Genomic DNA, 25,895 nt, shown 5'->3' on the forward strand with positions numbered 1-25,895 from the left:
CACAACACAGAAGAGCCACCACCACAGGACAAGACTCAGCAGTCCATCTGCATCTTAAGGATAAAGGTCACTCTTTCGAGGATGCCAATGTTCACATTTTGGACAGAGAGGACAGAGGGTTTGAAAGAGGAGTGAAAGAAGCCATCTATGTCCACTGTGAGCGACCATCTTTGAACAGAGGCGGGGGTTTACGACACCAACTCTCTGCCATCTATAATCCAGTTTTAAGATCCCTTCCCAGACGCCTTAACGCCCACTCACATCCTGGGCCATCTGACCTCAGGAATTCGCATGATAAGGTGGGGCCAGGTTTCACAATGAACACACCCGAAACTCTGGCTGATTGGGACCCACACCCAGTTTCACACCTTGGCTCAGGCGATTAGAGGATCATCAGGGGGTCCTTTTGTCCCTCTGTGGGGGTTTACTCCCACTAGGTTTATATCTGGGACTCTCCACCATTTGACCTTAGAACTGAAGAAGCTTCTCGGATGAGAGGTGAAACGTCTTCAAGCAACTTAAAGAAGTCCAGACGCTTTTCTTTGCAAGCTCCTTTGACTACGATGACCTGGATGACTGAGAACCTTCACAGACATGACTTTAAATCAAAACTTCAATCTTCATCTTAATCAATCTTGTTTTTTACAGTTCCTGGAGTGGCATGCAGGTAAGCCAACACTTAAAGGAGGCACAACTGTCATATTTGGAATATCAAACTATTCATGAACCAACTTTGCATTTCATTTGAAATTTCGTGTTTCAAATGTGTGTCACCTTGTGTGTTGACACACGAAATTCAAGGTGCTTGAAGACCAGTGTGAAGTTTAGGTAGTCTGTTTTGTGGTTTGCATGTCATCTTGCTAGCATTGGTGGGAGTTGGTCCACTGTGTTTTCTCGAATCTAAGGCCATCGCAGCTGTCCACCAGGAGATTATAGAGCTCTCCATGCTTCAGTCTACTGACAAGCTTTATAGAGATGCAGATTTCCTTTCCAGCAGGGCTTTCCACCTTCTCATAGTGCCAAAACTATTACCAAATGGTTTGCCGGTCATTTTATCATTGTGCTTGATTGACCATCCAACTGAATTGACCATCCAACTGAATATTCATCCTGGTACACCCCAGGAGTGGTTACATGCCTGCCACAACAGCTTTAGAAAGGTCTCAGAAAGATCTCCGTGCATTAGTTGGAGCTTATTGGTTAAAGAGGACCAAATCAAATGAATTATTAAAGCGACTTTTTAAAAAAAAAAATCACAAGTTTAACATCTTTATTTGGATGATTCAATGCAATTGTTATAGAAAATATAGAATCAAAAAAAGCAACAAAAGAGTTACAATAGAATGACAAACTATTCCATTTTTCAGTTTACTGTTGTATGAAAACACAGCACATTAATTAAATCAGCACAAATTTCTGTCTGGAATAATTAGAAAATGTAAGGCTTATTGAAGTGACTTTTATCTGGTTGGGAATCATTGGTCTGGAACTGCTCTTGCTGTTTTAATGCTTGTTTCAGAGATTGTTGCTACTGTCAGCAACAGGGGAGACTGTTGTTTCTATCTCAATAATCTCAACCACAAGTTCTCTGATGCAAGCCACGCTGTCCGAAGGTAGCTCATTAGCACTCTCTACTGGTGTATCCTCTTCTTTTTTTTCTTCTGTAGAATCTCCTTTCTCTGTGACTGCTTCATCTTCATCCTTTTTATTTTCAATCCTGAGTTCACTGCTTGGCACTTCTTCCTCCATCATCTCTTTATTCTTTTTCTGCTCTGTGTTTAAGGCAGTGGTGGTCTCCACTGGTGATCCAGATGAGCTGTCATCAGCAGGCTCACCTCCTGTTTGGATCTCCATCTGCCCCTCACCTGTTTCTTCCTCTGTTACCTCTTCTTTCTCTCTCTGTTCTTCCCGTGCTTGAATTGTCTCACGCCCCTCAATTTCTGCTTCATCTTTGTGTTTCTCCTCTTTTACTCTCTCCACCTCCCAATTGTCTTTAAGTTCTCCTGTCAAATAGACTGCTCTGTCAGTGGTCTGCTGTCCCATCATTGGCATAACAGAAGGTTCTGAGGAACTGCAAGCAATTGCCTCACTTAGTGATCCGAGGCTGATTTGTACTGGACTATCTGCATCAGGTGGGTGTGATGGTAAGGCAGGCTGGATGGAAGAATCCTCTTCTGATGGCTGATTTGAGACTGAAAGGTCAGGCATAGCAGGTTCACTTTGAACTTGGATCTCTGTTGTCTGAGGTGAGACCAGAGGGGACGACTCCAGAGAGTCTGGGATGGTCGGTCCTTGTTCAGCAGATAACTTGGGTGCATTGACTTCATATGTAACATTTGCATCTGTGTCTGATCTGTTTGCTATTGTTGGCTCTGTTGCTGTAGAAGATGCATCAGTTGTGATCTGAACTTCTATGGTTTCCTTCAGGAACAGGTCCTCTTTGCTGCCAGTTTCATCCAACTGTTGTGTCACGATAATAACTGGAGAAAGAAGCACTGTGCTCTGGTCAGAGACATGTGTCTGGTCACATTCACTATCAGTGTTACCTTCTGTCTTCCTCTGGGGGCAAACATCAACTGTCTGACTTTTTTCTTCCACTGCAGAAATTGTTTCTTGATCATCAGTGGGCATGGCTGAGGAGGACCGTCGGGCATGAACAGATGGGCTGTCTGGTGCAGAGTTTGGAGGCGTCTGTCCCAGCAAACTGTACTGACTAATTGCAAGATCTGAAGTGTCCAACAGGAGATTGTTGCTTTTCTTACTAGCTGCATCCTGGACAGCTGATAATGAGGAAGAGACAAAATCATAATTTATGTTTGGACCAAACAGGAATGTTCCAGTTCATATTCAGTATTTGTCACAGGTTTCATTATAGGACAGAGCACTTCATTCTGTCAGCTGCCTAATGGATGTACAGGTTTTCAGAACCCATTTTTTTTTACACGGGAATTTTCTACACGGAGTAGAAAATTCATTATTGTCAGGCTGTCCTAAAAACACCTTGAAAAGCCTTCAGTCAATCCAAAATGCTGCCGCAGGAGTACTGACAAGGAACTACAAATGTAGCGTGGTATAAGCCACCAAGTAACCACTGTGGGCCTCTCTTATGACTAGTACGAACTTTCAGACCAAAAACAACTCTCACAGGATCGAATCCAGAATAAACAGGACAAGAGGGTCAATATCAGTAAAAGATGTTCAACAATTTATTAACATGACAAGACACCAAAGTTTTGAGAAAAAGAAAAAAAACCTAAAACATCGCTACAACAAAAAAATAGTAGCGGTGCAACTTTGCCAGCAACGAAGCTATCACCTGAGGGTTTGTTCCTCCTTGGCGGTCCCGGGTGCTCGTCACTCTAAAAGAGACAAATCCACCTCAAACATAAAAAGGCCCAACCGAACACTTATAGCATGCACTAAGTGCTAGTTCAGGCAATAGACGGTGGTAATACAAAAGCACTCTTAATAAACCTTAATCACGGCAAATCCACACACAGAGCACCACTAAAAAATCCTCATTCCCCCGAGGTATGAGCCCCACTCAGGGATTGCACGTTGCCCGCTTAGTATTGCACCAACCCAATAAAAATAAACAAAACATGAAATAAAACGACAAAAATAATTAAAAACGGTGACCTGCTAAAACCAACAAAACACAACCATACAGAGAAGGAGGAAAAAAACAGTGACAAGGTCGCATGTGCAGCCTGCCCTCGAGTAGGCAACTGTATTTGCTGCACACCTGATTTGTCTTGGCCTTTTCTTCCACAGAAATCACTACTTGAACCTCATCTATAGAGGTTTAAAACCACAGTTTGTGTCGTAGGCGATTAGACTTCTCGGCTCTTCACCTACTCACGCATCCATTACTCACAGCCGCTTGTCAGTGGGAATCGTCAGCACCTGTTACTACGCCCTCTTTTATGCCCTCCATTGAGTCCCCTGGGTCCTAAAGCCTTCCCCATTACAATTGCCCTCATTTTAAAAGGTCACCGTCCCGGCGACCACTTACTGCCAGGGCCTAAATACATTTTGGGGCAAACCATTATGGACAGGGGAACTTTGTGAATCACCGGTGAGAAAAACAACCGTCGAATTTACTGACCGCGGGAGGTTAAAGGGGTTTGAATGTTTTCCTGCTGTACTTCTTTTAGGCCGCTCCTGAACTCTTCCCGGGTCCTGCTCTGGAACATTCTCCCTATTATCAATCCCACTTTCCCTTGGCTGTTCTGGAACTAGGGTTACAGGGTTCAGGTTGCTCAGGCCTAGACTCCTAGTTTCACCAACAGGCTCTGAAACCGATACCAAGGGTAGCTGATCTCTGGGTGGGTTTGGAGCCATGGCGAGTATAACTCCACCCACCTCACTGTCATCATCTGGTATATCCGATATTGATTGCTGGGGTGACTCAAGTACCAGCCCTGGGTCAGCGAGGGGATGTTGGTCTGGAGCAGGTGCCATAGTACCCAAAGGTATTACTCTCAACTCTGCCCGATTTAAGTTTTTGTCAGGGCCTGAATGATCTCTAGGGCGTATTTTATAAACCCTGCCTTCTTTGTCCATACTCTGCACAACAACATACACCGTAGAATCCCAGGCATCATGGATCTTATGGCGGCCTAAAGGGTGACTTTTCCGATAAACCAAAGTACCTGGGGGGAGAAGGGAAATAACTGTGGGCTGAAAATGTTTATTTCTCCTCTCTGCAGCTTGTTGGAGTTGTTCTCTCGCATGCACATAAACCGAGCTTAAATGTTGTTTATGCTCCTCCACCCACTCCTGCGCAGATCTAGACATTGATTCCGACTGGGAAGCCCCCAGTAGGAAATCAACAGGCAACTGGGGCTTCTGGCCAAACATAAGCTCATACGGTGAAAAACCAGTAGACTGATGTTCTGTGGTATTGTAAGCATACAATACCTGTGGCAAGTATTGCGGCCACTTTCTTTTCTTATCAGTAGGGAGTGTGCGCAACAGATCATGGAGTGTTCTGTTAAATCTCTCGCATTGTCCATTGCCTTCAGGGTGATATGGCGTGGTCCTGCTTTTGTCTATGCCATACAGGTGACACAGACGTTTCAACAAATCTCCCTCAAAGCTCTTTCCTTGATCACTATGGATACGCTTAGGGACCCCATAGATATAAAACCATTTTTCAGTTAACACCCGTGCCACTGTACTTGCCCGTTGATCTACTGTAGGGTATGCTTGAGAGAACTTCGAAAACACGTCAGTGACCACAAGTACATTCTCACGCCCATCACTAGACTTGTCCAAAACACTGAAATCAATGGCAATGACTTCCAGGGGTTTAGCGGCCACCAAACCCCCCCTAAATGTGCGAACCTTTGGTTGTACAGCCTTTGCCAAGACACAACGATCGCACTCCTGACAATATTTCTCAATGTCTCGTGCCATAAAAGGCCAAAAACACCTTTCTCTCACCAGGCTGGTAGTGCGTCCAATGCCTTGATGACCATGATCATCATGTAAACTTCTTAGAACCTCTATTTGCAAGCACTGGGGTAGCAACAGTTGAAGCAAAACTTTGCCATTACCAGGTGTCTGAACTTGACGATACAAGACACCTTCCTTCAACTTGATTCTGGGCCACTGTTGCAACAACTTTTTCACTCCCTTACTTACATTTCCCATTTCCTGTTTAGTAGGCAGCCTCCCACTTTCCCAATACTGTAAGAAAGGGCCAATTACCGGGTCGGCAGCTTGAAGGGATATTAAGTCAGCTTTAGGTCGGGATGGAAATGCACCTATGGCCCTACACGTAGCAGCAACAGCATCTCCCAGCTGCCCCACATCTGTCTGGTCTTGCACATCTGTCTGTGGGATCTTCACCCCTGGAAGCAGGCCAGATGAACTCTGTGGGTGTAGCTGCCGTGACAACGCATCAGCATTGCGGTTGCTGGGACCTGGCCTGTATTTAATCTCAAAATTAAACACAGCTAGCTCTGAGGCCCATCGCTGCTCTACAGCTCCCAATTTAGCAGTCTGCAAATAACTGAGAGGATTGTTATCTGTGAACACGACAAACTTATTTCCCAACAAATACTCCCGAAACTTTTGAGTGACAGCCCATTTTAGAGCCAAAAATTCCAACTTTCTAGAGCTATAATTGGACATATTCCTTTCACTAGGTCGCAGGCCCCGGCTAGCAAAAGCAACTGGCCGTCTCTTCCCTTCTTGCTCCTGGGATAGTACTGCCCCTAACCCTGCCTGACTGGCATCTATCTCAAGGACGAAAGGTTTAGCAAAGTCGGCATAGGCCAATACTGGGGCACTAACCAGCAACCTTTTTAATGTTTGGAATGCATTCTCACATTCCTCACTCCAAAGGTGACCCATTGGCCCATTGGCCCACTGGTACCACTTCTACGTTTCTTCTTGGTACCTCCCAGCTCGCCCACCAGCCGGTGAAGCGGGGCAGCATACTTGACAAACCGCCGGTAATATGAGGCAAATCCCAAAAATGACTGTAGCTCTATACAAGTAGTCGGTCGCGCCCACCCAGCCACTGCACTAATCTTAGAGGGGTCGGTCGCCACCCCAGAAGCCGATATCACATGCCCGAGGTATTGAACCTCTGGCTGGAAAAAGTGACACTTCTCCAGCTTCAACTTTAGATTGTGCTCTTTCAGCCGCGTTAAGACCAAGTCAAGACGCTCCAAATGCTGTTCAAAAGAGGATGAAAACACCACGATATCATCCAGGTACAATAAGAGGGACTGGAAACTTTGGTCCCCAAAAATCCGCTCCATTAGCCGCTGAAAGGTGCTAGGGGCATTACAAAGCCCAAATGGCATTCGATTGAATTCGAACAACCCAAAAGGGGTACAGAAAGCAGTCTTGGCTTTGTCCTTCTCGGCCACTGGTACTTGATTATACCCACTTGCAAGGTCCAATGTAGAGAACCACTGTGCTCCCGTCAGGGCATCTAATGACTCCTCAATACGGGGTAAGGGATAAGCATCTTTCCGTGTCTTGGCATTAAGCAAACGGTAATCAACACACAGCCTAATCTCCCCATTTTTCTTGAAAACCACCACAATTGGGGAAGAATAAGGGCTACTGCTTAAACGCACTACTCCCCGATCCAACAAATCTTTAATATGAGCTTTCACTTGTTCATACTGAGAAGGTGGGAGCCTACGATACCGCTGTCGCACTGGGGCATCGTCCATTAAAGGGATCTCATGTTCCACCAATGTGGTACATCCTAAATCTCCCTCCCCATGACTAAAAACTGAACAATGCTTCTGCAAAAGTGACACTCCTTGTTGGACCTGTTCATTGGACAAAGTAGGCCATGAGAGTTCAGAAACATCAAAGTGCGAATGCGCCTGTACGGTCACTTCGTGCATCGTTATCGGCAGCGTGGAGTCCTCAGACTCTGCGATAACGACAGGGTTCCCAGATGATGGGGGGTCAACCAGATGCAACTCGCCTAGTTGTGTACAAGGCGGTAACCAAACATCCTCAGTTCCCACATTAACCACCGGAATGTCAACCACACCTTGTTCAACAGAAATGAGGGCCGGAGAAACCAAGATGCCCCCCGGCAGGGGATTACCCGTCGCTATAGGCTCCAGGAGCACTGATGGGAAATTAATATTAGCAGCAGAGGGGCAACTAGTGCGTATCCATTTCAACGACCCAGCAGGGACACAAACAGCTCGACCATAGACTTTTGCTTTACCTAAATACCCGGATGTATTCAAAGCCTCAATGCGCTGACACTTATGAAGTGTCTCTTTCCACGTCTTACTGGCATTTTCAAGGGCAGGGGATTCAAACAGACGAGGGCCGAACTGTTCCGAGAGTAGGTGGTAACAACGGCTAATGATATTCATCCCCAAGAGACCAGGCACACTCTGTGGCTGCTGAACGCTACCATCTCGAGGGTCCTCCACCACTAACACGCCCATTTTTGTCAGGATGCCGCCAAAAACAGTCACATCAAGCTCCATGTAGCCTATATAGGGGATTTTCGACCCATTAGCTGCCCTGAGGCGTAACCATTGGCATTTCTTTAAGTGCCCCACCCCCTGCGGCCTAAAGTGCTTCTCAAAGAAACTCTCTCGAATAGTGGTGACCATGGACCCAGTATCCAAAAGACAGGGAACTATAACACCCCCCATTTCTATTTCCACCACTGGACAATTTCCAATTAAGCGAGAGGGATCTCCCATAACAACTTCAGCTGAGCCTACAAACCCTGTTCCCGATGCCTGGCTCTCTGCACCAGAGGGACCTAGTTTCCCGACAGCTGAGACTCAGGGCCTTGTTCCACAACCTGACTGTGTGCATGTGCGTCAGCATGAGACCCACCACTGTTCTTCGTGGCTAGATGTTTGACCCTACAGAACCTGGCAATGTGACCAGCCCTACCACACCGATGGCAAATTGGCTTTCCATCTGCCTGGAAACGAAAGGGCCCAGTGGTGGGAGAGATCGAGGGGATGTTAGTCTGAGACGGCTGTGAGAAATGGACCGACATCTGCTTCATAAGCGTATCCAATTGAACCTGTTGTTTACGAAGGCACTCTTTTATCTGTAGAATGTCATCATTAGACCCGAGGGTGACTGCATGCATCTCTGCATTAACTCCCTCTACTACCTGGCAATTCGTATCACAGGAATAGGCTCGGGGCCTAGTTTTCCCTCCCTGCCTCCCTACATCAGCCCACTTAAGGGCAATACTGCGTAGGGCAAGAAAGGACAGGTCTGGTGTTTGGAGGACCCGCTGTTTCAGCTCTCTACGCAGCATATCATCATGGACATGTTCAGTAAACTGATCTCTTAACAATATGTCAGAATTTGGAATACCACCTGGTGTCTTACAGCTTACAATGTCCATTAGAGATTTAAGAGCATGAGAGTAATCTCGCAGAGATTCCCCTTCTCGCTGGGTGCGCTGGAAGAACTGTAGCTGGGCAGCTACATATGACTGAGTGCAGCTATAGTTCTCGACCAAAATATCAAAGATCTTGTCAGGAGTGTCTCTGCTGATACTCGAATGAAAACAGACGTCCGATTTGGCACTGCCATCAAGATGGTCCATCACAAACATCACTTGTGCTGCTCTTGACATAGGACGAATCTCCAAGCACCTATGTACTTCTTCCACCCACTGGTCAACCGTTAACAAGTCCACTGACAGTTTACCGGTGAACCTTGGGCATTTACGCTCCCGAGGTGCATAAACGTAACACACATTGGAAGCTTCATTTATTGAATTCATATTTGAGGGCACAGTAGATGGACCTGGCACTGGGTCTGGCACTTGGCCAGTCACAGGAGAACGTTCCTGTAATTGGTCCCTCAACTGTTCATTTGCTGCTTTTAGCTGTTGCAGCTGCTCCAAAAGGGCCTGTACGTCATCCATAAGGTCGGCGACGGAGGTCTATTATCCCCACAGCAGTCCAAGCGTTGGCTTCCCCTCCGTAGAAAATGTCACTGTTTTTTTTTCTTTCCCTCCTCTCCTTTAATATTCTTCCTAAAATAAGCAGGGCCACCGTCAAAATAAAAACCAAACACCGTAACTGATATGACCTAGATTCTGTCGACAACGCCAATTAATGTAGTGTGGTATAAGGCACCAAGTAACCACTGTGGGCCTCTCTTATGACTAGTACGAACTTTCAGACCAAAAAAAACTCTCACAGGATCGAATCCAGAATAAACAGGACAAGAGGGTCAATATCAGTAAAAGATGTTCAACAATTTATTAACATGACAAGACACCAAAGTTTTGAGAAAAAGAAAAAAAAACCTAAAACATCGCTACAACAAAAAAATAGTAGCGGTGCAACCTTGCCAGCAACGAAGCTATCACCTGAGGGTTTGTTCCTCCTTGGCGGTCCCAGGTGCTCGTCACTCTAAAAGAGACAAATCCACCTCAAACATAAAAAGGCCCAACCAAACACTTATAGCATGCACTAAGTGCTAGTTCAGGCAATAGACGGTGGTAATACAAAAGCACTCTTAATAAACCTTAATCACGGCAAATCCACACACAGAGCACCACTAAAAAATCCTCATTCCCCCGAGGTATGAGCCCCACTCAGGGATTGCACGTTGCCCGCTTAGTATTGCACCAACCCAATAAAAATAAACAAAACCCGAAATAAAACAACAAAAATAATTAAAAACGGTGACCTGCTAAAACCAACAAAACACAACCATACAGAGAAGGAGGAAAAAAACAGTGACAAGGTCGCATGTGCAGCCTGCCCTCGAGTAGGCAACTGTATTTGCTGCACACCTGATTTGTCTTGGCCTTTTCTTCCACAGAAATCACTACTTGAACCTCATCTATAGAGGTTTAAAACCACAGTTTGCGTCGTAGGCGATTAAACTTCTCGGCTCTTCACCTACTCACGCATCCATTACTCACAGCCGCTTGTCAGTGGGAATCGTCAGCACCTGTTACTACGCCCTCTTTTATGCCCTCCATTGAGTCCCCTGGGTCCTAAAGCCTTCCCCATTACACAAAGAAAGAGCATATTTTTCTCATCCTGGATTCTGTTCAATGCCTCCCTGTTAAATCCAGAATTGAATTTAAAAACCTTTTTATCACGTAAAAGGTCTTGAAGAACCGGCCCCATCTTATCTTAAAAACCTCATAGTTATCGTATCACACCAACAGAGCACTTTGTTCTCAGACTGCTGGCTTAATTGTGATTCCTAGGGTGTTTAAAAGTAGAATGGGAGGGAGAGCCTTCTTTTGGGCCCCTCTTCTATGGAACCAGCTTCCAGTTTGGATTGGAGAGACAGACACCCTCTTGTAAAGATCAGGCTTAGGTCTAAGCTGCGGGAGGGGGCTTCCCTTGATGCACTGGGGAGAGTGTTTATTCTTCACTAACCTTTTTCTCACTATGTCTTTATACAGGTTTCTGCATTCAAATATTAGTCATAATTAATCTCTGGCTCTCTTCCTGTCTTCCTCCCCACACCCCCACCCGGTCGCAGCAAATGGCTGCTCCTCAATGAGTTTGATTCTGCTGTTTTTCCTTCCCACTGTCACCAAAGCGCTTGTTCATAGGGGGGGGTAATATGATTTTTGTTGGGATTCTCTGTATTATTAAGTCTTTACTTTACTTTACTTTACTATACAATATAAAGCACCTTGAGGCAACTGTTGTTGTGATTCAGTGCTATAGAAATAAAACTGAACTAAATTGAATGGAATTAGATATGAAGCACGTTTTTCCAAACCACTCAAATTGTAAGATATATATAAACAATAATAAATACAGAGAAAAACCCAACAATCATATGACCCCCTATGAGCAAGCACTTGGGCGACAGTGGGAAGGTAAACTCCCTTTAAACAGGAAGAAACCTCCGGCAGAACCAGGCTCAGGGAGGGGCGGGGCCATCTGCTGTGATTGGTTGGGGTGAGAGAAGGAAGACAGGATAAAAGACATGCTGTGAAGAGAGCCAGAGATTAATAACAAGTATGACTCAATACAGAGAGGTCTATTAACACATAGTGAGTGAAGAAGAAATATTCAGTGCATCATGGGAATCCCCCAGCAGCCTACATCTATTGCAGCATAACTAAGGGAGGATTCAGGGTCACCTGATTACTGTCTAACTATACGCTTTAGAAAAAGGAAAGTGTGGCAGGCGTGGTTGTGGCACAGCTGGAGGAGAAGCCAACGCACTGGAGCTGCATCGGGTCATCACACCACCCTGCTTAAATACTACTGGGTCCTGAGTGTGGTTCTTGTTGTTGTCGGTATGTTAAGCTGGCTGTGGTGTGAATAGCAACGTGTGAGAGTTAATAAAGGATGCTTAAGAGCATAAAAATGTCACCAGGTCTGCTGTGTCTGGTTTGTTACAGAAGGTTTTAAGCCTAATCATACAAGTACGATGTACTACTTTTTTACTATTTTTAAATCCTCTTGGAACCATAAGTAAGTTTGCAGTGCAAGAGCGAAGTACTCTAAAAGGGTGATATGGTCATTAAGATAAGATGGGGCCTTGTATGTGAGGAGCAGGATTTCAAATTTAATTCTGGATTTAACAGGGAGCCAATGAAGCGAAGCCAATATCTGAGAAATCTGCTCTCTCTTTCTAGTCCCTGTCAGGACTCTTGCTGCAGCATTTTGGATCGACTGAAGGCTTTTTAGGGAGTTTTTAGGACATCCTCATAATAATGAATTACAGTAGTCCAACCTAGAAGTAATAAATGCATGAACTAGTTTTTCAGCGTCACTCTGAGACTTGTGGAGATATTGAGCAAATGGAAGAAAGCAGTCCTACATATTTGTTTAATATGTGCATTGAAGGACATATCCTGGTCAACAATGACTCCAAGGTTCCTCACAGCGTTACTGGAGGCCAAGGTAATGCCATCCAGAGCAAGAATCTGATTAGATACCATATTTCTAAGGTTTTCTGGGCTGTGTACAATAACCTCAGTTTCAATTTAGAAGCAGAAAATGAGTGTTCTCTGTGCCTGATGAATGGGCTTGGATGCACTGTCATCCAAGAATAGGTTGAAGATGCTTCATGACAGGGTAAAAGTGACCAAATCCTTACAATTTATAGATTCACAATGATGCTTCTCTCTGAGGTAAAACCATGTAAATAAAATGAGTCCAGGATTTTCGTTTAATTTGTAACCTGTCTCCTTGTAGCCTAGGAGAGAATACCAGAAAAAAGAAGAAACAAAATCTATACCAATGCACAAACAAAGATCAATATCAAGATCAATATTTACCTGTCTCTATCTGCTTGCTGAGAATGGTTTTCAGAACATCATCGTAAATGTTATGAACCAGGATAAAACTGCTGTAGTCAGCGAAAATGTACTGCTCAAACTGTTGCAGCTCCTAGACACAGAAAACCAGACAGTCCATGCTTTGTAGAATATAAAATATCAATAACACACGATAGAGTCAGACAGAGTGAAGTAGCAGCAGGTTGACCTACAGTTTTCCACTTGCTGTCCATCTTCCTGGTGAGAGTAGGCAGAGTGATCTCCAGCAGGGCTTCCTCGTACAGCCTCCTCTGGACTACCCTGCTGTCATAGTCCAGCTGCTACTCACACACACAAGCAAGATTTTTTGTAATACTCACTTTTGAGCAAAGATTGTATTGTATTTGTGGGGCACACTAGAAAACAGGAACAAGTTACTTATCACTGTGACAGGTTAGTTTACTTTGCTGTCTGAATCCGCAATTGAACTTGTAGTGTGTCAATTTGCAACTGACCCACATAAAAACACAAGTTGTCAGTGACACAAATACTTTTTCTTTGTAGATTTCAAATAGTCTCTCAGGGCTTTCCAGGTTTAACAAGCTGCGCACTACACCTGCTACAAAGACATGTTTTTAGGGTTTGGGACCAGAGTCCAGGGTTCCCACTAGAATGCACACATCATTTTGTTTCAGTGTGTAACATTTTAATGGTGTATCTAAGCATATTTATTCCTTATTTTATGAAAATCACATATCTTTCATTTATTTGGATTTCTAAAATACACGGTCTATACAGTTCCTTCAGAAATCTTCTGATCACACATGATAGATTTTTTATTAAATAAAAATTTAATTCAAAATAATTAACTTATTTACCTTCAGCACTCTTTCTGTAGCCCTGTTCAACTTAACAGGAACCTGAGTGGGCTGCAGTCTGGCTGATGACTGGAGGAACTGTTCCAAGGTGTAGACAGCACTGTCCAGCAACTGTAACACACACACAGCAAACACTAAAAAACGGCTCACGTCAATCTTTTCTACTTTTAGGCTCCTTGAGAGGCCATGTCTATACTGAAGATTGTGCTTCATACCAGCTCCATCTCCAGACTTGCATAGTGAACCAGTCTATGAATGCTGCTCAATCCAAATCGCTCTTTTAAGGCTTCGAGTTTCTCTGTCAGGTTCTCCACCTGCTTGTAGCACTGATCTAGACGCATTGATCGTAGACTGGACAAGGCCTAAAAGAAATAGAGCAAATGCTTTCTGTCAGCACTTTTGAAAATTTGGGCAAGCAAAAACTTCAGACATCTTCAACTTCAAACATCTTGTGTTTCTTGATTTCAAATGAGACCCTCTTCAAGATGGCACAAAAGCGGCACAATGGGTGCCTTCCAAAAGTCTAACCTTAATGAAAATGTCCCAGCTGTGTTGAAACTACAATATGAGGAAGATGGAGTACAAAATGCCACACTGTGTTCTGTTTTATGGAGATTATGTAAATGAGAACAGCCTGTGAAAAATATCCCTTCATTACAAAGGCTGGCACTTTAAAGAAGAAGGAACATTTATGGCCAGATTTACTAACATCCATCCATCCATCCATCCATCCATCTTCATCCGCTTTATCTGAGGCCGGGTCGCGGGGGCAGCAGCCTAAGCAAAGAGGCCCAGACCTCCCTCTCCCCAGCCGCCTCCTCCAGCTTATCCGGGGGAATACCAAGGCGTTCCCAGGCCAGCCGAGAGATATAATCTCTCCAGCATGTCCTGGGTCTGCCCCGGGACCTCCTCCCGGTGGGACATGCCTGGAACACCTCACCCAGGAGGCGCCCAGGGGGCATCCTTGTCAGATGCCCGAACCACCTCAGCTGGCTCCTTTCGATGTGGAGGAGCAGCGGCTCTACTCTGAGCCCCTCCCGGATGGCCGAACTTCTCACCCTATCTCTAAGGGAGAGGCCAGCCACCCTTAGAGCCACCCAAGCTCATTTCTGCCGCTTGTATCCGGGATCTCGTTCTTTCGGTCACTACCCACAGCTCGTGGCCATAGGTTTACTAACATTTACTAACATCTTGCATGAAATCAAATGCAAAAAAACCCAAAACAAACAAACCATAAAATCATGTCTTATGCCCATTGTGGTTGTGATAGTTGCTACTAGGAGAGTTTACTTTTAGAAGGGGTGATGTTATCAGAATGAATTCGTAATCTGCACTTTGCATGGATGGCTCAAAGTTGCTATTGCTCTTGTTACTGCTAAAACCTCAAACTCTTCACTCAGTCTTCACATTGAGTGTTTAGAGGCTCCTGGTGATATTCAGCTCTGAGCTTAACAAAGTGTTGGTAAAAATTGTAAATATATCAAGAGGTTTGGAATGAAATGGAAAATGCAGCTACTGTACAAATAACATTTACATGATCTGCTCCACTTATGTCGACTGTGTTCATAATTGTCAGATAGTCCATTGTAGTAAATTATGGGAGTGTTTTCACCTCCGTTTTCATAAAGGATGGTGCACTGTATCCTATGTTAAAGGAAACGATAAAGGCAGCATTCAAACTTCTTTCTTCAGTATTTGGAGAATTGGAACAGCTCTTATTTTGGCTGCCACACAAATACTTTAGGGTAACTAAAAACAAGTCCTCTCTCACCTTCTTTGTCTCCTGTGTCCCTTCGTTTTTGTGTAAAAAGGCCGAATCCATCTGTGTTTTCAGCGTGCGCTGCATCCCAAGAATACCTCCGCTTATGTTCTCGGTAAGTGCTTCAAGGATGGAGGACATGTAGGGTGCTACAGACTCACTGCACACTTTCTCTGCCTCTTCACATACACATGCTGAAACAGATACAGATTCACAAAATGTGCACAAAAGCTGAACCATGGCTAGACGCTCAGTTTGTAGCTTAATATGGATTTAGCTGAGTTTAGCCATTAAAAACAGTCACTCATTTTCTAGGCATTTTCAGATGAGATTAGTCAAACAATGTGTACCTCTGACTTTTTGCTCCAGGAACAAGTGAGAGGACATTATCTGGTCCAGATTGGATCTGATGAGTGCCTGATTGTCTGATGCTGTCTCACGGCACTCCTTCTTCAGAGCCTCCAGACCTGCAGTCAGCTTTTCCAGCACCAACGTGTGGGTTGCTTGCACTGTCTATACATACGAACAAATTAATACACTGTGCAACAGAGAGATTAAAAACTGATGCTAAAACTGCCACACACAATTTGTTGGAACACGGGGTAAAAGATAATAGTGTTGTAGTTCAAAGATACTTGCTGTCAGATAATTCCCTTAATTCTGATAAGTTAGGTAGCATTCTGAGAAGATCAGATTGGTATGGTATCAGATTATATCATTTCTAAAGAAAGAAAAAGTCTTGAAGTTCACTTTAAAAAATGCTATTTTTTGACCACGTGGGGGCAGCATAACAAGGAACTTTTGCTTAAGATCCCCAGTTGATTACAATAGGGACTTTTGTAATACAAGGTTTATATTTAAATATGCCAATGACACATTACATTATCTTTAGACAGCTATCTAAATATTTGTTTACATTTTTGAACATTGTTCTAATTTGCATAAATGGCCATGGAGAAAAAGTGTAGTAAAAGAAATACCCCTATGTATTGCTAAATATAAATATATTGTTAAACACATCTTACAAAGCAGCTCATTACCTCATATGTTCGCAAGCTGCTCAGAACTGCTTGATTAGATGATAATTCCTGTGAATGTTGCTTAATGCTTTGATCATCTTTTACCGTACCATTCAGTAGTGTTAGTTAGAATATTGCTAAATGCTACACATACATGCTAAACGAGTGACATAGTACTAAAACAATCCTGAACAGGAACATTTCATAAATAGATAGACTCAGAATTTGCAGAGACTTGGTGTCATATTATTACTTACTGCGAGCCATTGCCGTATCTTTTCAGTCTTCTTGCCTTTTATCCTGGACTGAAGCTGACTGTGTAACCATGGCAACACTTCCTCCATCACCTGGGAGGCAAGCACCTACATACACAAGCACACTGTTTATGGCTTTGTCTTTACAACACTTTGCATTTAATCATAAATTATTGCTAATCTCTGTCTTTTTTCCACAGTTTGTCTTTTCTGCTGTCTCCCTTCCCTACACTCTAACTGGTTGCAGCACAAGGAGGTTTTCCCTCCTTGTGCCTGGTTCAGGGAGTTTTTCCTTCTAACTGTCACCAAATGCTTGCTCGTAGTGGGACATCTGATTATTGGAGTTTTCTAATTCTTGCATGTTATTGTAGGGTCTTTAGAAAAAAAAGTGCCATGAGATAACTATTAATGTGATTTAGCACTATAAAAATAAATTGAACTAAAGTGAAATGAAGAACACAGACATGCTTAAAGTTTTAATGTGTGTGTGTGTACAAACTTGTTCCTCAGTGCCCAGCAGCATTTCCCAGGATTCATAGCATCCTTTGTCTTGTCGGTAGAGTCGGAGGGCTCGTGCATATGCTTGATTCTCATATGATGAATTACACCACGGGTCTGCAGGAAGTAGGGATTTTGTTATTATTCTGAAAGAATCTGGTGGCATGCTCATCCTGTCCCTTTATTTTTGAAAGTTGAAATCAGTATCCCATTCTTATTAGAACACCCGTGGCTTAAAATGATCTACAAGTGTGGTAAGTATTAAAATACTTAATTCTTAGTATTTTGTCATTAGTCATTTTAGTTTGGTAGAAATTGTGCTGATCCTGTATCCTCGGTGGATCCCTGACATCAATATTCCATTCTCATTACAACACATCTGACCATTTTCACATCTCTAATTTTTTTGTTCTTTTTTTCTTTTTTTTCTTTTGCTAATTCACTAAAAAACATGTCTTGTAGTGTAGTTTCCCTTGAGCTGTTTCAGATTTTTTTTTCTGCAGAAGTTTAAGGAACAGAAAGTCATGAATCATATCCTGCTAAAAATTAAAAATAAATAAATTTAAAAAAAAAAAACAGCATGCGGCCATTTCCTATTTGACTTTTGGTCAGCCTCAAAGCGATTCTGGTAAACCATCAGATATTTCAGGAGAGGAAGAGACATTTTACACATGGGATGCTGCTGACATCGACTGAAGATATAGTTTTGATTAGATAGCATAGATTTTACTTAAAAACATATAGACAACATCTTATCTCAAAGTATAGTCTTCACATACTTTATACAATATCCATTCTCTGTTGATTGATCTGCTAATTATATTGACAGTATTCACTAAATGTGTCTCTAGGGATTCGCTTAGATTAGCTCATAGCAGACTCTCTAGCAGCATGGTCTTTTCACCTGTTCCTCCTGCACTTTCCTGCTCATTGTGTCAGATGTTTACTTACTCCTTGGCCTACTTTAGTAACAATGATACTTGTAATTAAATGCCTATTTGCAGCTCTGGAGGCCAGGATCACTGAATTGGAGACCCCGTTTAGCCCCCTGTTTGAAAACCCTGACTGTCTGAGTCTGAGTGGTGTTCAAAAACTCTTCCACTCCAACTTGTTAATTAACCAAACACCCAGACAGAGTTTTAATTAATTTGAAAGCCTGGTTCTTAGCCTTAGCTGGAAATAGCAAAAAACAGTTTTACTTGTTGTTATCTGTCATCCACCTGGGCCTTACTAAGTTTCTGAACGATTTCTCAGACTTTTTATCTAAATTATGTGCTCAGCTCAGATAAAATAATTGTTGTGGGTGATTTTAACATCCATGTAGATACTAAAAATTACAGCGTCAATTGGCTTCTTTTAAAATATAAAACAACCCACCCACCACTTTAATGACATTCTAGATCTTGTTCTGACATATGGCATAGAAACTGAACATTTAACAGTTTGTTCCGAAAACCCTGTCTGGCTCTTTTCCACAGCTTGTCTTTGTCCTGTCTTCCCCTCTACACCCCCAGCCAGCCACCGCTCTCCGAGTCTGGTTCCGCTGGAGGTTTCTTTCTGTTCCAAGAGTTTTTTCTTCCCACTGTTGCTGAAGCACTTGCTCATTAGGGATCGTATGATTCTTGTTGGGTTTTTCTGTTGTGATTTGGAACTATATAGATTGAATTGAATTGAATTGAATTGAATATGATGCATGTTTTTTTTATACTCCTCAACCCACTGAGTGATTTTTTGCACCTATTGTTGTGATTTGTTTAAATTGAAATCAAATTAAATCTAATTGAATTGAAGACAGAGGTGAGCATAAAAGCAAAGCCATCAATCCTACGCTCCAGCCTTCACCTATGGTCACGAGCTCTGGATAGTGACTGAAAGAATGAGGTTAAATATACAAGTGGCAGAAATGAGTTTTCTTCAATGAGTGGAAGACTCGACCAGGGACTTGAAGTAGAGCCACTGCTCGTCCACATCAGAAAGAGCCATTTGAGGTGGTTCGAGCATGTGACTAGAATGCCTCCCGGACACCTCCTAGGTGAGGTATTCCGGAAATGTCCTACCGCAAGGAGGTAGACCCAAGGACTCACTCAGTTGGTTTGGATGGATGGATGGATGGATGGATGGATAGAAATAGTTATGTGTTTCAAATGATAGGTAGTCCCATCACTACCTATCACCCCTGAATTTGCTCTGACTAACATACCAAGTCTGCATCTGTGTCATTGCTAAATTCACAAAACAGTGTGCATTTTTTCTCACTGCAGCTACTGACAGGTTTCCTAATTTTAGAAAAGACTATGTAAAACCTAGTTTGTATGCACAAACACTAAAAATAATAGCTATCCAAACAATCTTCAATAATGATTGCAAAATTTCTTTCTAAAGTCCAATATTTAGACATCTGTAAATACCCTCCAAATGATACTTTTAAACTCTCTTAATTTAATTTGCAAACCTGGCCAAAAATATTCTCCATTCCTTTAAAAGCCTTATCCTAGCTACCATGATGTGAAGGGGAGGGTAAAAACTGGACAGACTATTGTTTAATATTGTTACCATACCAATTTAAATTAAGTCTTCTAATTCTGCCAAGATGAGTGGTCAAATATCCAACCACAATTTGCCAGAAGCCTGTCAACAACTACCTGTTCAAGTTGTGTTTTATTTATAAGGATATGAGTGCATATATGTGTGTTTCAGCCTGTATGATCCTGTGTGGATTAGAGAAAATACAAATTCGTAACTCAAATGAAAAAAAAAAAAATTAAAACCCCCTAAATTAACAAGATATTCATGCCTATTCATGGCATTCATGAGTTTATGTAAACATCTGACCACAACTGGCAGATTGCAATAATCTAAAATTAACATTATGTGTTATATATCATACAAGTGTACAGTGGGGGCAGAAGTACTTCAGGTAGGCTAGCTTTTTTTTTTGAAGGGACACCAGAACATCATCAAATGTTTAAAAAAGTCAAAGACTTAAAATTCCAAGGAAGTGTTTAAATGAAGAGATATGGTTATTGGAAGAAGAGGTTGATATATCACTTTGAGATGAATAAAATCAACATCACTGTAAGTGCTGTGGCTTTACACATCTAAAGTGAAATAGACAGTGGCGGCCATCTGTGTGCTATTTCCTGCTGAGGATATCTTTGTGCAGATATGATGTGCTGTGTTTTTGCAACCTTATTGCTTAAAGTTGAAGGGGTTTGTTTTTTGGTTTGTATCCTAGCTAACCACACAGGAAGTCAGCAGCATTAATATTTATATCTGTCACCCGGGCAACTGTCACAACATGAATGACAAACTAAAGACGAGCCAACCAGAAGCAGGACTCTGCTACAACAATTTGAAATATTTTACACTCACATCTGATATTAGACAACTGTAAAAAGTATTTGGATTTAATCAACAGCATGTAGCGCTGCACACCATGACAAAATATTGAAAATCCTTTTGAGCTCTTAGCTCAAAAATATTAGCAAGGACTACCAGTTTAGGAGAGAGTTAGAAAAATTCAGAGCTACTGAGCAAGAAATGGACCCAAACTTGTTGTTGACCTTGTAGTAGTTAGAATGATGCATACTTTGTAAAACTGTTTTCATTTGATATGAAAACACATAATTCTGAACTAGGACATCCTCAGAAATTAGAAGTCATGCACATAGACAAATTGCACTTGGTCATACCAACATATAAAGACCTTTTAAAGACCTTTGGGGAGAAAAAGTGAGGTAACTGATGGGTCTGGTCATTTTTTTTTAAAAAAAATTTGGATATTTCAAATAATTTGAAAGCGAGCGATTCATCTTTTAAAATTATCTACACGTGTGATGGCTTTGACTGCTTAGGGAATTTCTTAGCTTGCAGTGATTGTGCAAGCAGGCATTTGACATTGTTTTGTCTTTATTTTGTGTTATTACCCTGCACATCTGAAGCAAGGCTAAGTGGGCCACGGCAAAAGCATACATATGAGTGTTTACCAAGGTTGCGATGTCTAATACAGGTCTTCAGGCCAGACAGGAAGTGATCTCGCTCCTCCTCTTGTTGAAACAGGAAGCAGGTGTGGCCTGTGTAAGCCAAGTGGAGATGCACAGCAAATGCATCTGGATTAACGACTGCAGAAGAAGAGTCCTCCTTTCCTCCTGGAAACACAAATAAAACAAAATTACTGATGTGGGTTTGACTGTATTCTCTATTAATTTGTGTCCAACAAAGAAGCTTTTGTTTATGTTACACTCATAAGCCTCTGACTGTTTAGTAAATTATCTATCATGTAATTAAGTGACTAAAATCGAATCTATCAGATACTGGACATCTTCAAAGATACTGGTGACCTTTTTTACTTAATAATGATGAATCATGGTATTTGATTTGACAGATTGCTATGAAATCAAATTCCAACCCAGCCTGAACATGTGAATTTGAGGTTCATTAGAGATTCTGTTGAGCTTGATCATCTTTAGCAACTTTCCACATTTTCTTCTATTCTGATCAAATTGTCCTGTTATGTGAGAGGAGTAGTACACACTCTTGTATAAAATCTTGTGTTTGACACTTAAACGGGTCAACACAATCTGATTTTTCAGACACCTCATTATTGTAAATTTCATTTACAATATTATAACCCTTTTTTTATTTAAATGTTCTTAAAAAAACACAAAAAAACCAAGGACATTTACAAGTGGTTTCGAACAGTTGATAGATAGCGTGTATCACTGTATAATCTTACTTTCCTCGATGTTTCCTGTTTCCATTTTCAAAATATCTCTCTCCCTCTAGAAGAATTTAGTACAATCTAGGCTTTAATACAAATGACGGACTGCACTGGTGGATCCTTTATGAAAGGAAAGAAGAAAATGCTATACCATAAGTCAATGTGGCACAGTGTTAGACATTCACAAACACAAGCAGTCAGCATCACTGATTGGTAATCATCCTAATGGCTGCGGTGTTTTCCGCCTTTTATCACAGCTTGCTAAACTTCAAATATGTTTTGAACGGTCAGGAATTTGTTAAATCCAGCGGAAAACCTTGAAGGTTACACTTCTTTATTAAAACCTGCTTGTTATCAAGTTGTTGCCTTGTGTGAGGTGTTCTACATATATAAATAATTATCTGTACTAAAATGATTAAGTTTGTAGTGTTACTCAGTTTGCTGTACTCATACCCTCATCATGGAGCATTTCCCTACTGACAGTCGTTTCATTTTCATTAACTGACTTCAGAGATGCTGAGTTAAAGCAGATCATATCTTCATTGGGAAGACAAACTATGAGTAGTATCAGTCATGCTGTTGCACATCTAAAATACCATTCAGTATTCCGGCACAGGTTTTCTCAAGGTGAGCTCTTGATTCGTCATCTTTGGTGAAAACAATTGCCCCCGTCAGCTGGAGGACCATCTTAGCCACACATCCACGGTTGAAAGTCTAAAGATTGGAATCACAGATAGCAATGTTCATCACAGGATGCAAATCATTTAGACTGCAAATTTCACGTGCTGTGTGTGAGCGTATTAATCTGTGTGTTACCTCCATGCTATCATGTATCTCTGCTTTGTAGTCTCTTCGCAGAATTATGTATCTCTCTCTGCATTTCTTTAGCTGCTCATCCCAGTTGGAGAACTTAATGCTCCCTTCATACAGCACCTCCTCAGGAGCATACTGAGGCTGTACAGTGCACAAACACACAAGCACACACTGGTTAAACTTTAACATAATTAGAAATTTAGACCAATTTTCCAGCTGCATCAACATGCATAAATATATATGTAGTCGAATTGAGTTTGAAAAGATTTAACTCTTACCCTCCGTGTAAGCAATAACCCCCTCCCCTCTCTCTTAGGCTCCACCTCCTGGTGTAAGTGTCCAAGGTAGGCTACAGAGTACTGCTGACGGTAAAAGTCACTGAAGCTCTGGAATGTACCATCAACCAGTCCTGGATGCATACAGAAACACAGCTTGTTGTTGGGATTATTATAATGTTTGATGTTACTCAAACTTGTTTAGAACAATTTTTTTCATAATGACACATATTTACATGTGTATTCTTTTATAACAGTAATCAGCATAGTTTTCCTCTCTGTGTGCATTGTTACACAGATATTAAAAACTCCATGATATTAAAAACTAATTTCAAAACGAGTGTTTGAACTTATACATACCCTTCACTGAAGGAAACCATTGCAAGTGCAGAGTAACTGGGAATGGTAAATTTAGTTTTAAGGATGGAAATGTACATATTAAAGCTGCACTTGTCAATATTTTTATACTGACAAATGTTTAAATTGCTAGGCCAATGTCTTTCATAGCCTGCTTCAGATATGGGCTACATAACTTAGCTAGCTTGTTCAGCATGTTAAAGTCTGTCTGACATTCAGGCATGGACCAAATGTAAGTGTTATTTTAAATTTCATTAAGAGTTAGCGAGACACCACACTGTTATATACATATTGTTGAAAATAATCCTGATGTTATTGAGCTGAGCATAAAATGCACAAGATACATGTGGAATTATAATGTTGTGCATGCTCGTTTATTAATATAACTACGTGAGTTAAAGGGTCACAGGTGAGAATGTCATTGTAGTTAGATAGCACTTAAAGGCATAGAACACAGCACTGCATGAATGGCTGTAAATGGTTACAAGGCGATTCACCATTCAAATCCAGCCCAGCAAGTCTCTCATTGTGACTTTTATGGGAAAGCAGTGTGACCACTAAGACATCAGGCTGACATAACTCCAATATCTCTGTCAGCTCACTGTTTTGATAGTCATCCCTAACCTTTTTTTAATGTTTTGAGCAAAAAACTTACAACCGTAAGGTAAGGTCTAGAAATTGCCCTAGCACTGGACTCCAGGGAGATTTTTTTTAAATTTAACGCAGTTAACAAAACACTTAAAGCTGCACAATAATATTCAATATTTAGTATTTACTGTTATATACTCATAGATTATCGATCTATCTACCTATATATATATATATATATATATATATATATAAAATACCAATGGCCGTATTGGTCCATGGTCCACTTGGTATAGTAAATCCGTTGGGCATCTTTCTTGGCCTTCAGACAATAATTCTGATGGCAAAAGAACCAAACGGGACAGGCGGCGGGAAAAAAAAAACAGTAATAAATGGTAAGTAAAAAGTAATCTTGGAGAGGTAAAACAAGACAGGCATATTTGAAGAAATAATGTACATGTCTGAAAAGGGTGAGAGGATATATCAACTACCTCACACATATACAAAGGCCAAATATAAACAATACCACAGTGTGCAGGTGTGAAGTAATTTGTCATGTGGCCGAATTTAACAAAAGTCCTGCTTGTGTACGCTGGTGTGTAAGTGGGTTTTGACTGTGGTTCTGGGTTTTTAATCCGGTGTCTTCAGTGTAGATTGATCATAATCATTTGTTTACAGTATGAGACCACTATCCAGCCTGACTTTCATCTTACATACTGACACACATAGATAGACAGAGATCTGACAACCCATAATAATATAATAGTTGGAAATAGCTGTAATTACATTTGAGTTTGCAAGGGAGATTAGTGACAGGATGTGACTGTGCTGATAACATGTATAGGAATGTACACATGGAGAAATAAGCAAAAACATTTACAGAGCACATCAGTTTTGTTACTTTTTTCTATTAAAGTTAAAATATTCATTAAAATAGATATAATTTAATTAGACTTTAAAGCATAATGTCCTTTGCTTGGTTACTGTCACACTCTTAGCTTGGTGGTCAAGGCTGGTACCCAGCCCAAAATAACCGCAATTTCCCCAGTCAACCCATTATTCCGGGGACCCTTGTAACACACCGCACCTCTAACCAGGTTTCCTGTCAGCCTTTTGCTAAAAGTTAGCAACTAGAAGACTAATAAAAATATATTTATGCTGTCTAAAAGCAATCGAACAAAAGTAGCAGTTTGGTTTATTTTTAAATTTACTACTACATTGATACAGCTGCAATAACCACATCTATTGCTTTTATTACTGCTACTACTTTGACTACTACAAAGCCAAAGTAGCTGCTATCATTGTGCCCATACATTTATAGGTTCTGTTTCACTTTTACTCTCTCCCTTCTATTTCTTAGGATTAGAAAACTGACATTCAAGTTTTTCTGAGCTGCTCTGAAAAAGAAAAGTGATTTCTTAGTTACCTTTGATGTAGCTGATTTTGGCCTCATCCAGCAAGCCAGAGGAAGATGCTCCCATGATGTCTACTTTCTTTCTTTTGAAGGTTGTTAAGAACAGGTGACTGGGGTTATTTAAGGATCTGCGCACAACACACATAGGAAACACATGTCAACTGAATGAGCTGCTCTGATGTGTCAAGAGGCTTTTGCTCAACTCATTTCCTCTGTGCTCTGTGAGTCAGTGTGTGGTGAGGTGGGGCGGGGCCAGCAAAATGTGAGGTGGAATCTGTCACTGCGGCCCCTACCAACTTTAACATTGTACCCAAGTGTCACAGCCATCCTTGCAAGGCCATCTGCTGGTATGCACAAGAGTGACATGTTTAACATAATACCCTTACCTAACAACATAAGTATTTTTTTATGTGATGCATTTATTGAACAAGTTAGAAAAGATAACAAGCATTTAGTCCCTCATCTTTGGGTTATCTGTGGCAGTTCACGGAGAGATCGTTATTAATCAGTCTATGTTCCTGCCCCCACCTCTGAGCTAGAACTGTGGGTAGTGACCAAAAGAACAAGACGGCAAATGGAAAAATGAACTTATT

General features: G+C 41.7%; 1 protein-coding gene across 1 annotated transcript; it reads right to left on the minus strand.

The window, feature by feature from the left end:
• Positions 1-1,282: 1,282 nt before the first annotated feature.
• LOC113011080 (protein Niban-like) lies at positions 1,283-25,451 on the minus strand. Its single transcript, XM_026150460.1, has 14 exons — positions 25,315-25,451; positions 22,947-23,077; positions 22,672-22,809; positions 22,452-22,569; positions 21,122-21,283; positions 17,137-17,252; positions 16,641-16,745; positions 15,715-15,877; positions 15,377-15,558; positions 13,821-13,967; positions 13,606-13,716; positions 12,961-13,068; positions 12,749-12,860; positions 1,283-2,780 (listed from the first exon to the last, which is right to left on the minus strand). Exons 1-14 carry the CDS (start codon positions 25,445-25,447, stop codon positions 1,516-1,518), a joined length of 2,991 nt encoding a protein of 996 aa, XP_026006245.1. The 5' UTR covers positions 25,448-25,451; the 3' UTR covers positions 1,283-1,515.
• Positions 25,452-25,895: the final 444 nt, after the last annotated feature.

Source organism: Astatotilapia calliptera, chromosome 18 (genome assembly GCF_900246225.1).
Source record: "Astatotilapia calliptera chromosome 18, fAstCal1.2, whole genome shotgun sequence".
In the NCBI taxonomy this organism is placed as follows: domain Eukaryota; kingdom Metazoa; phylum Chordata; class Actinopteri; order Cichliformes; family Cichlidae; genus Astatotilapia; species Astatotilapia calliptera.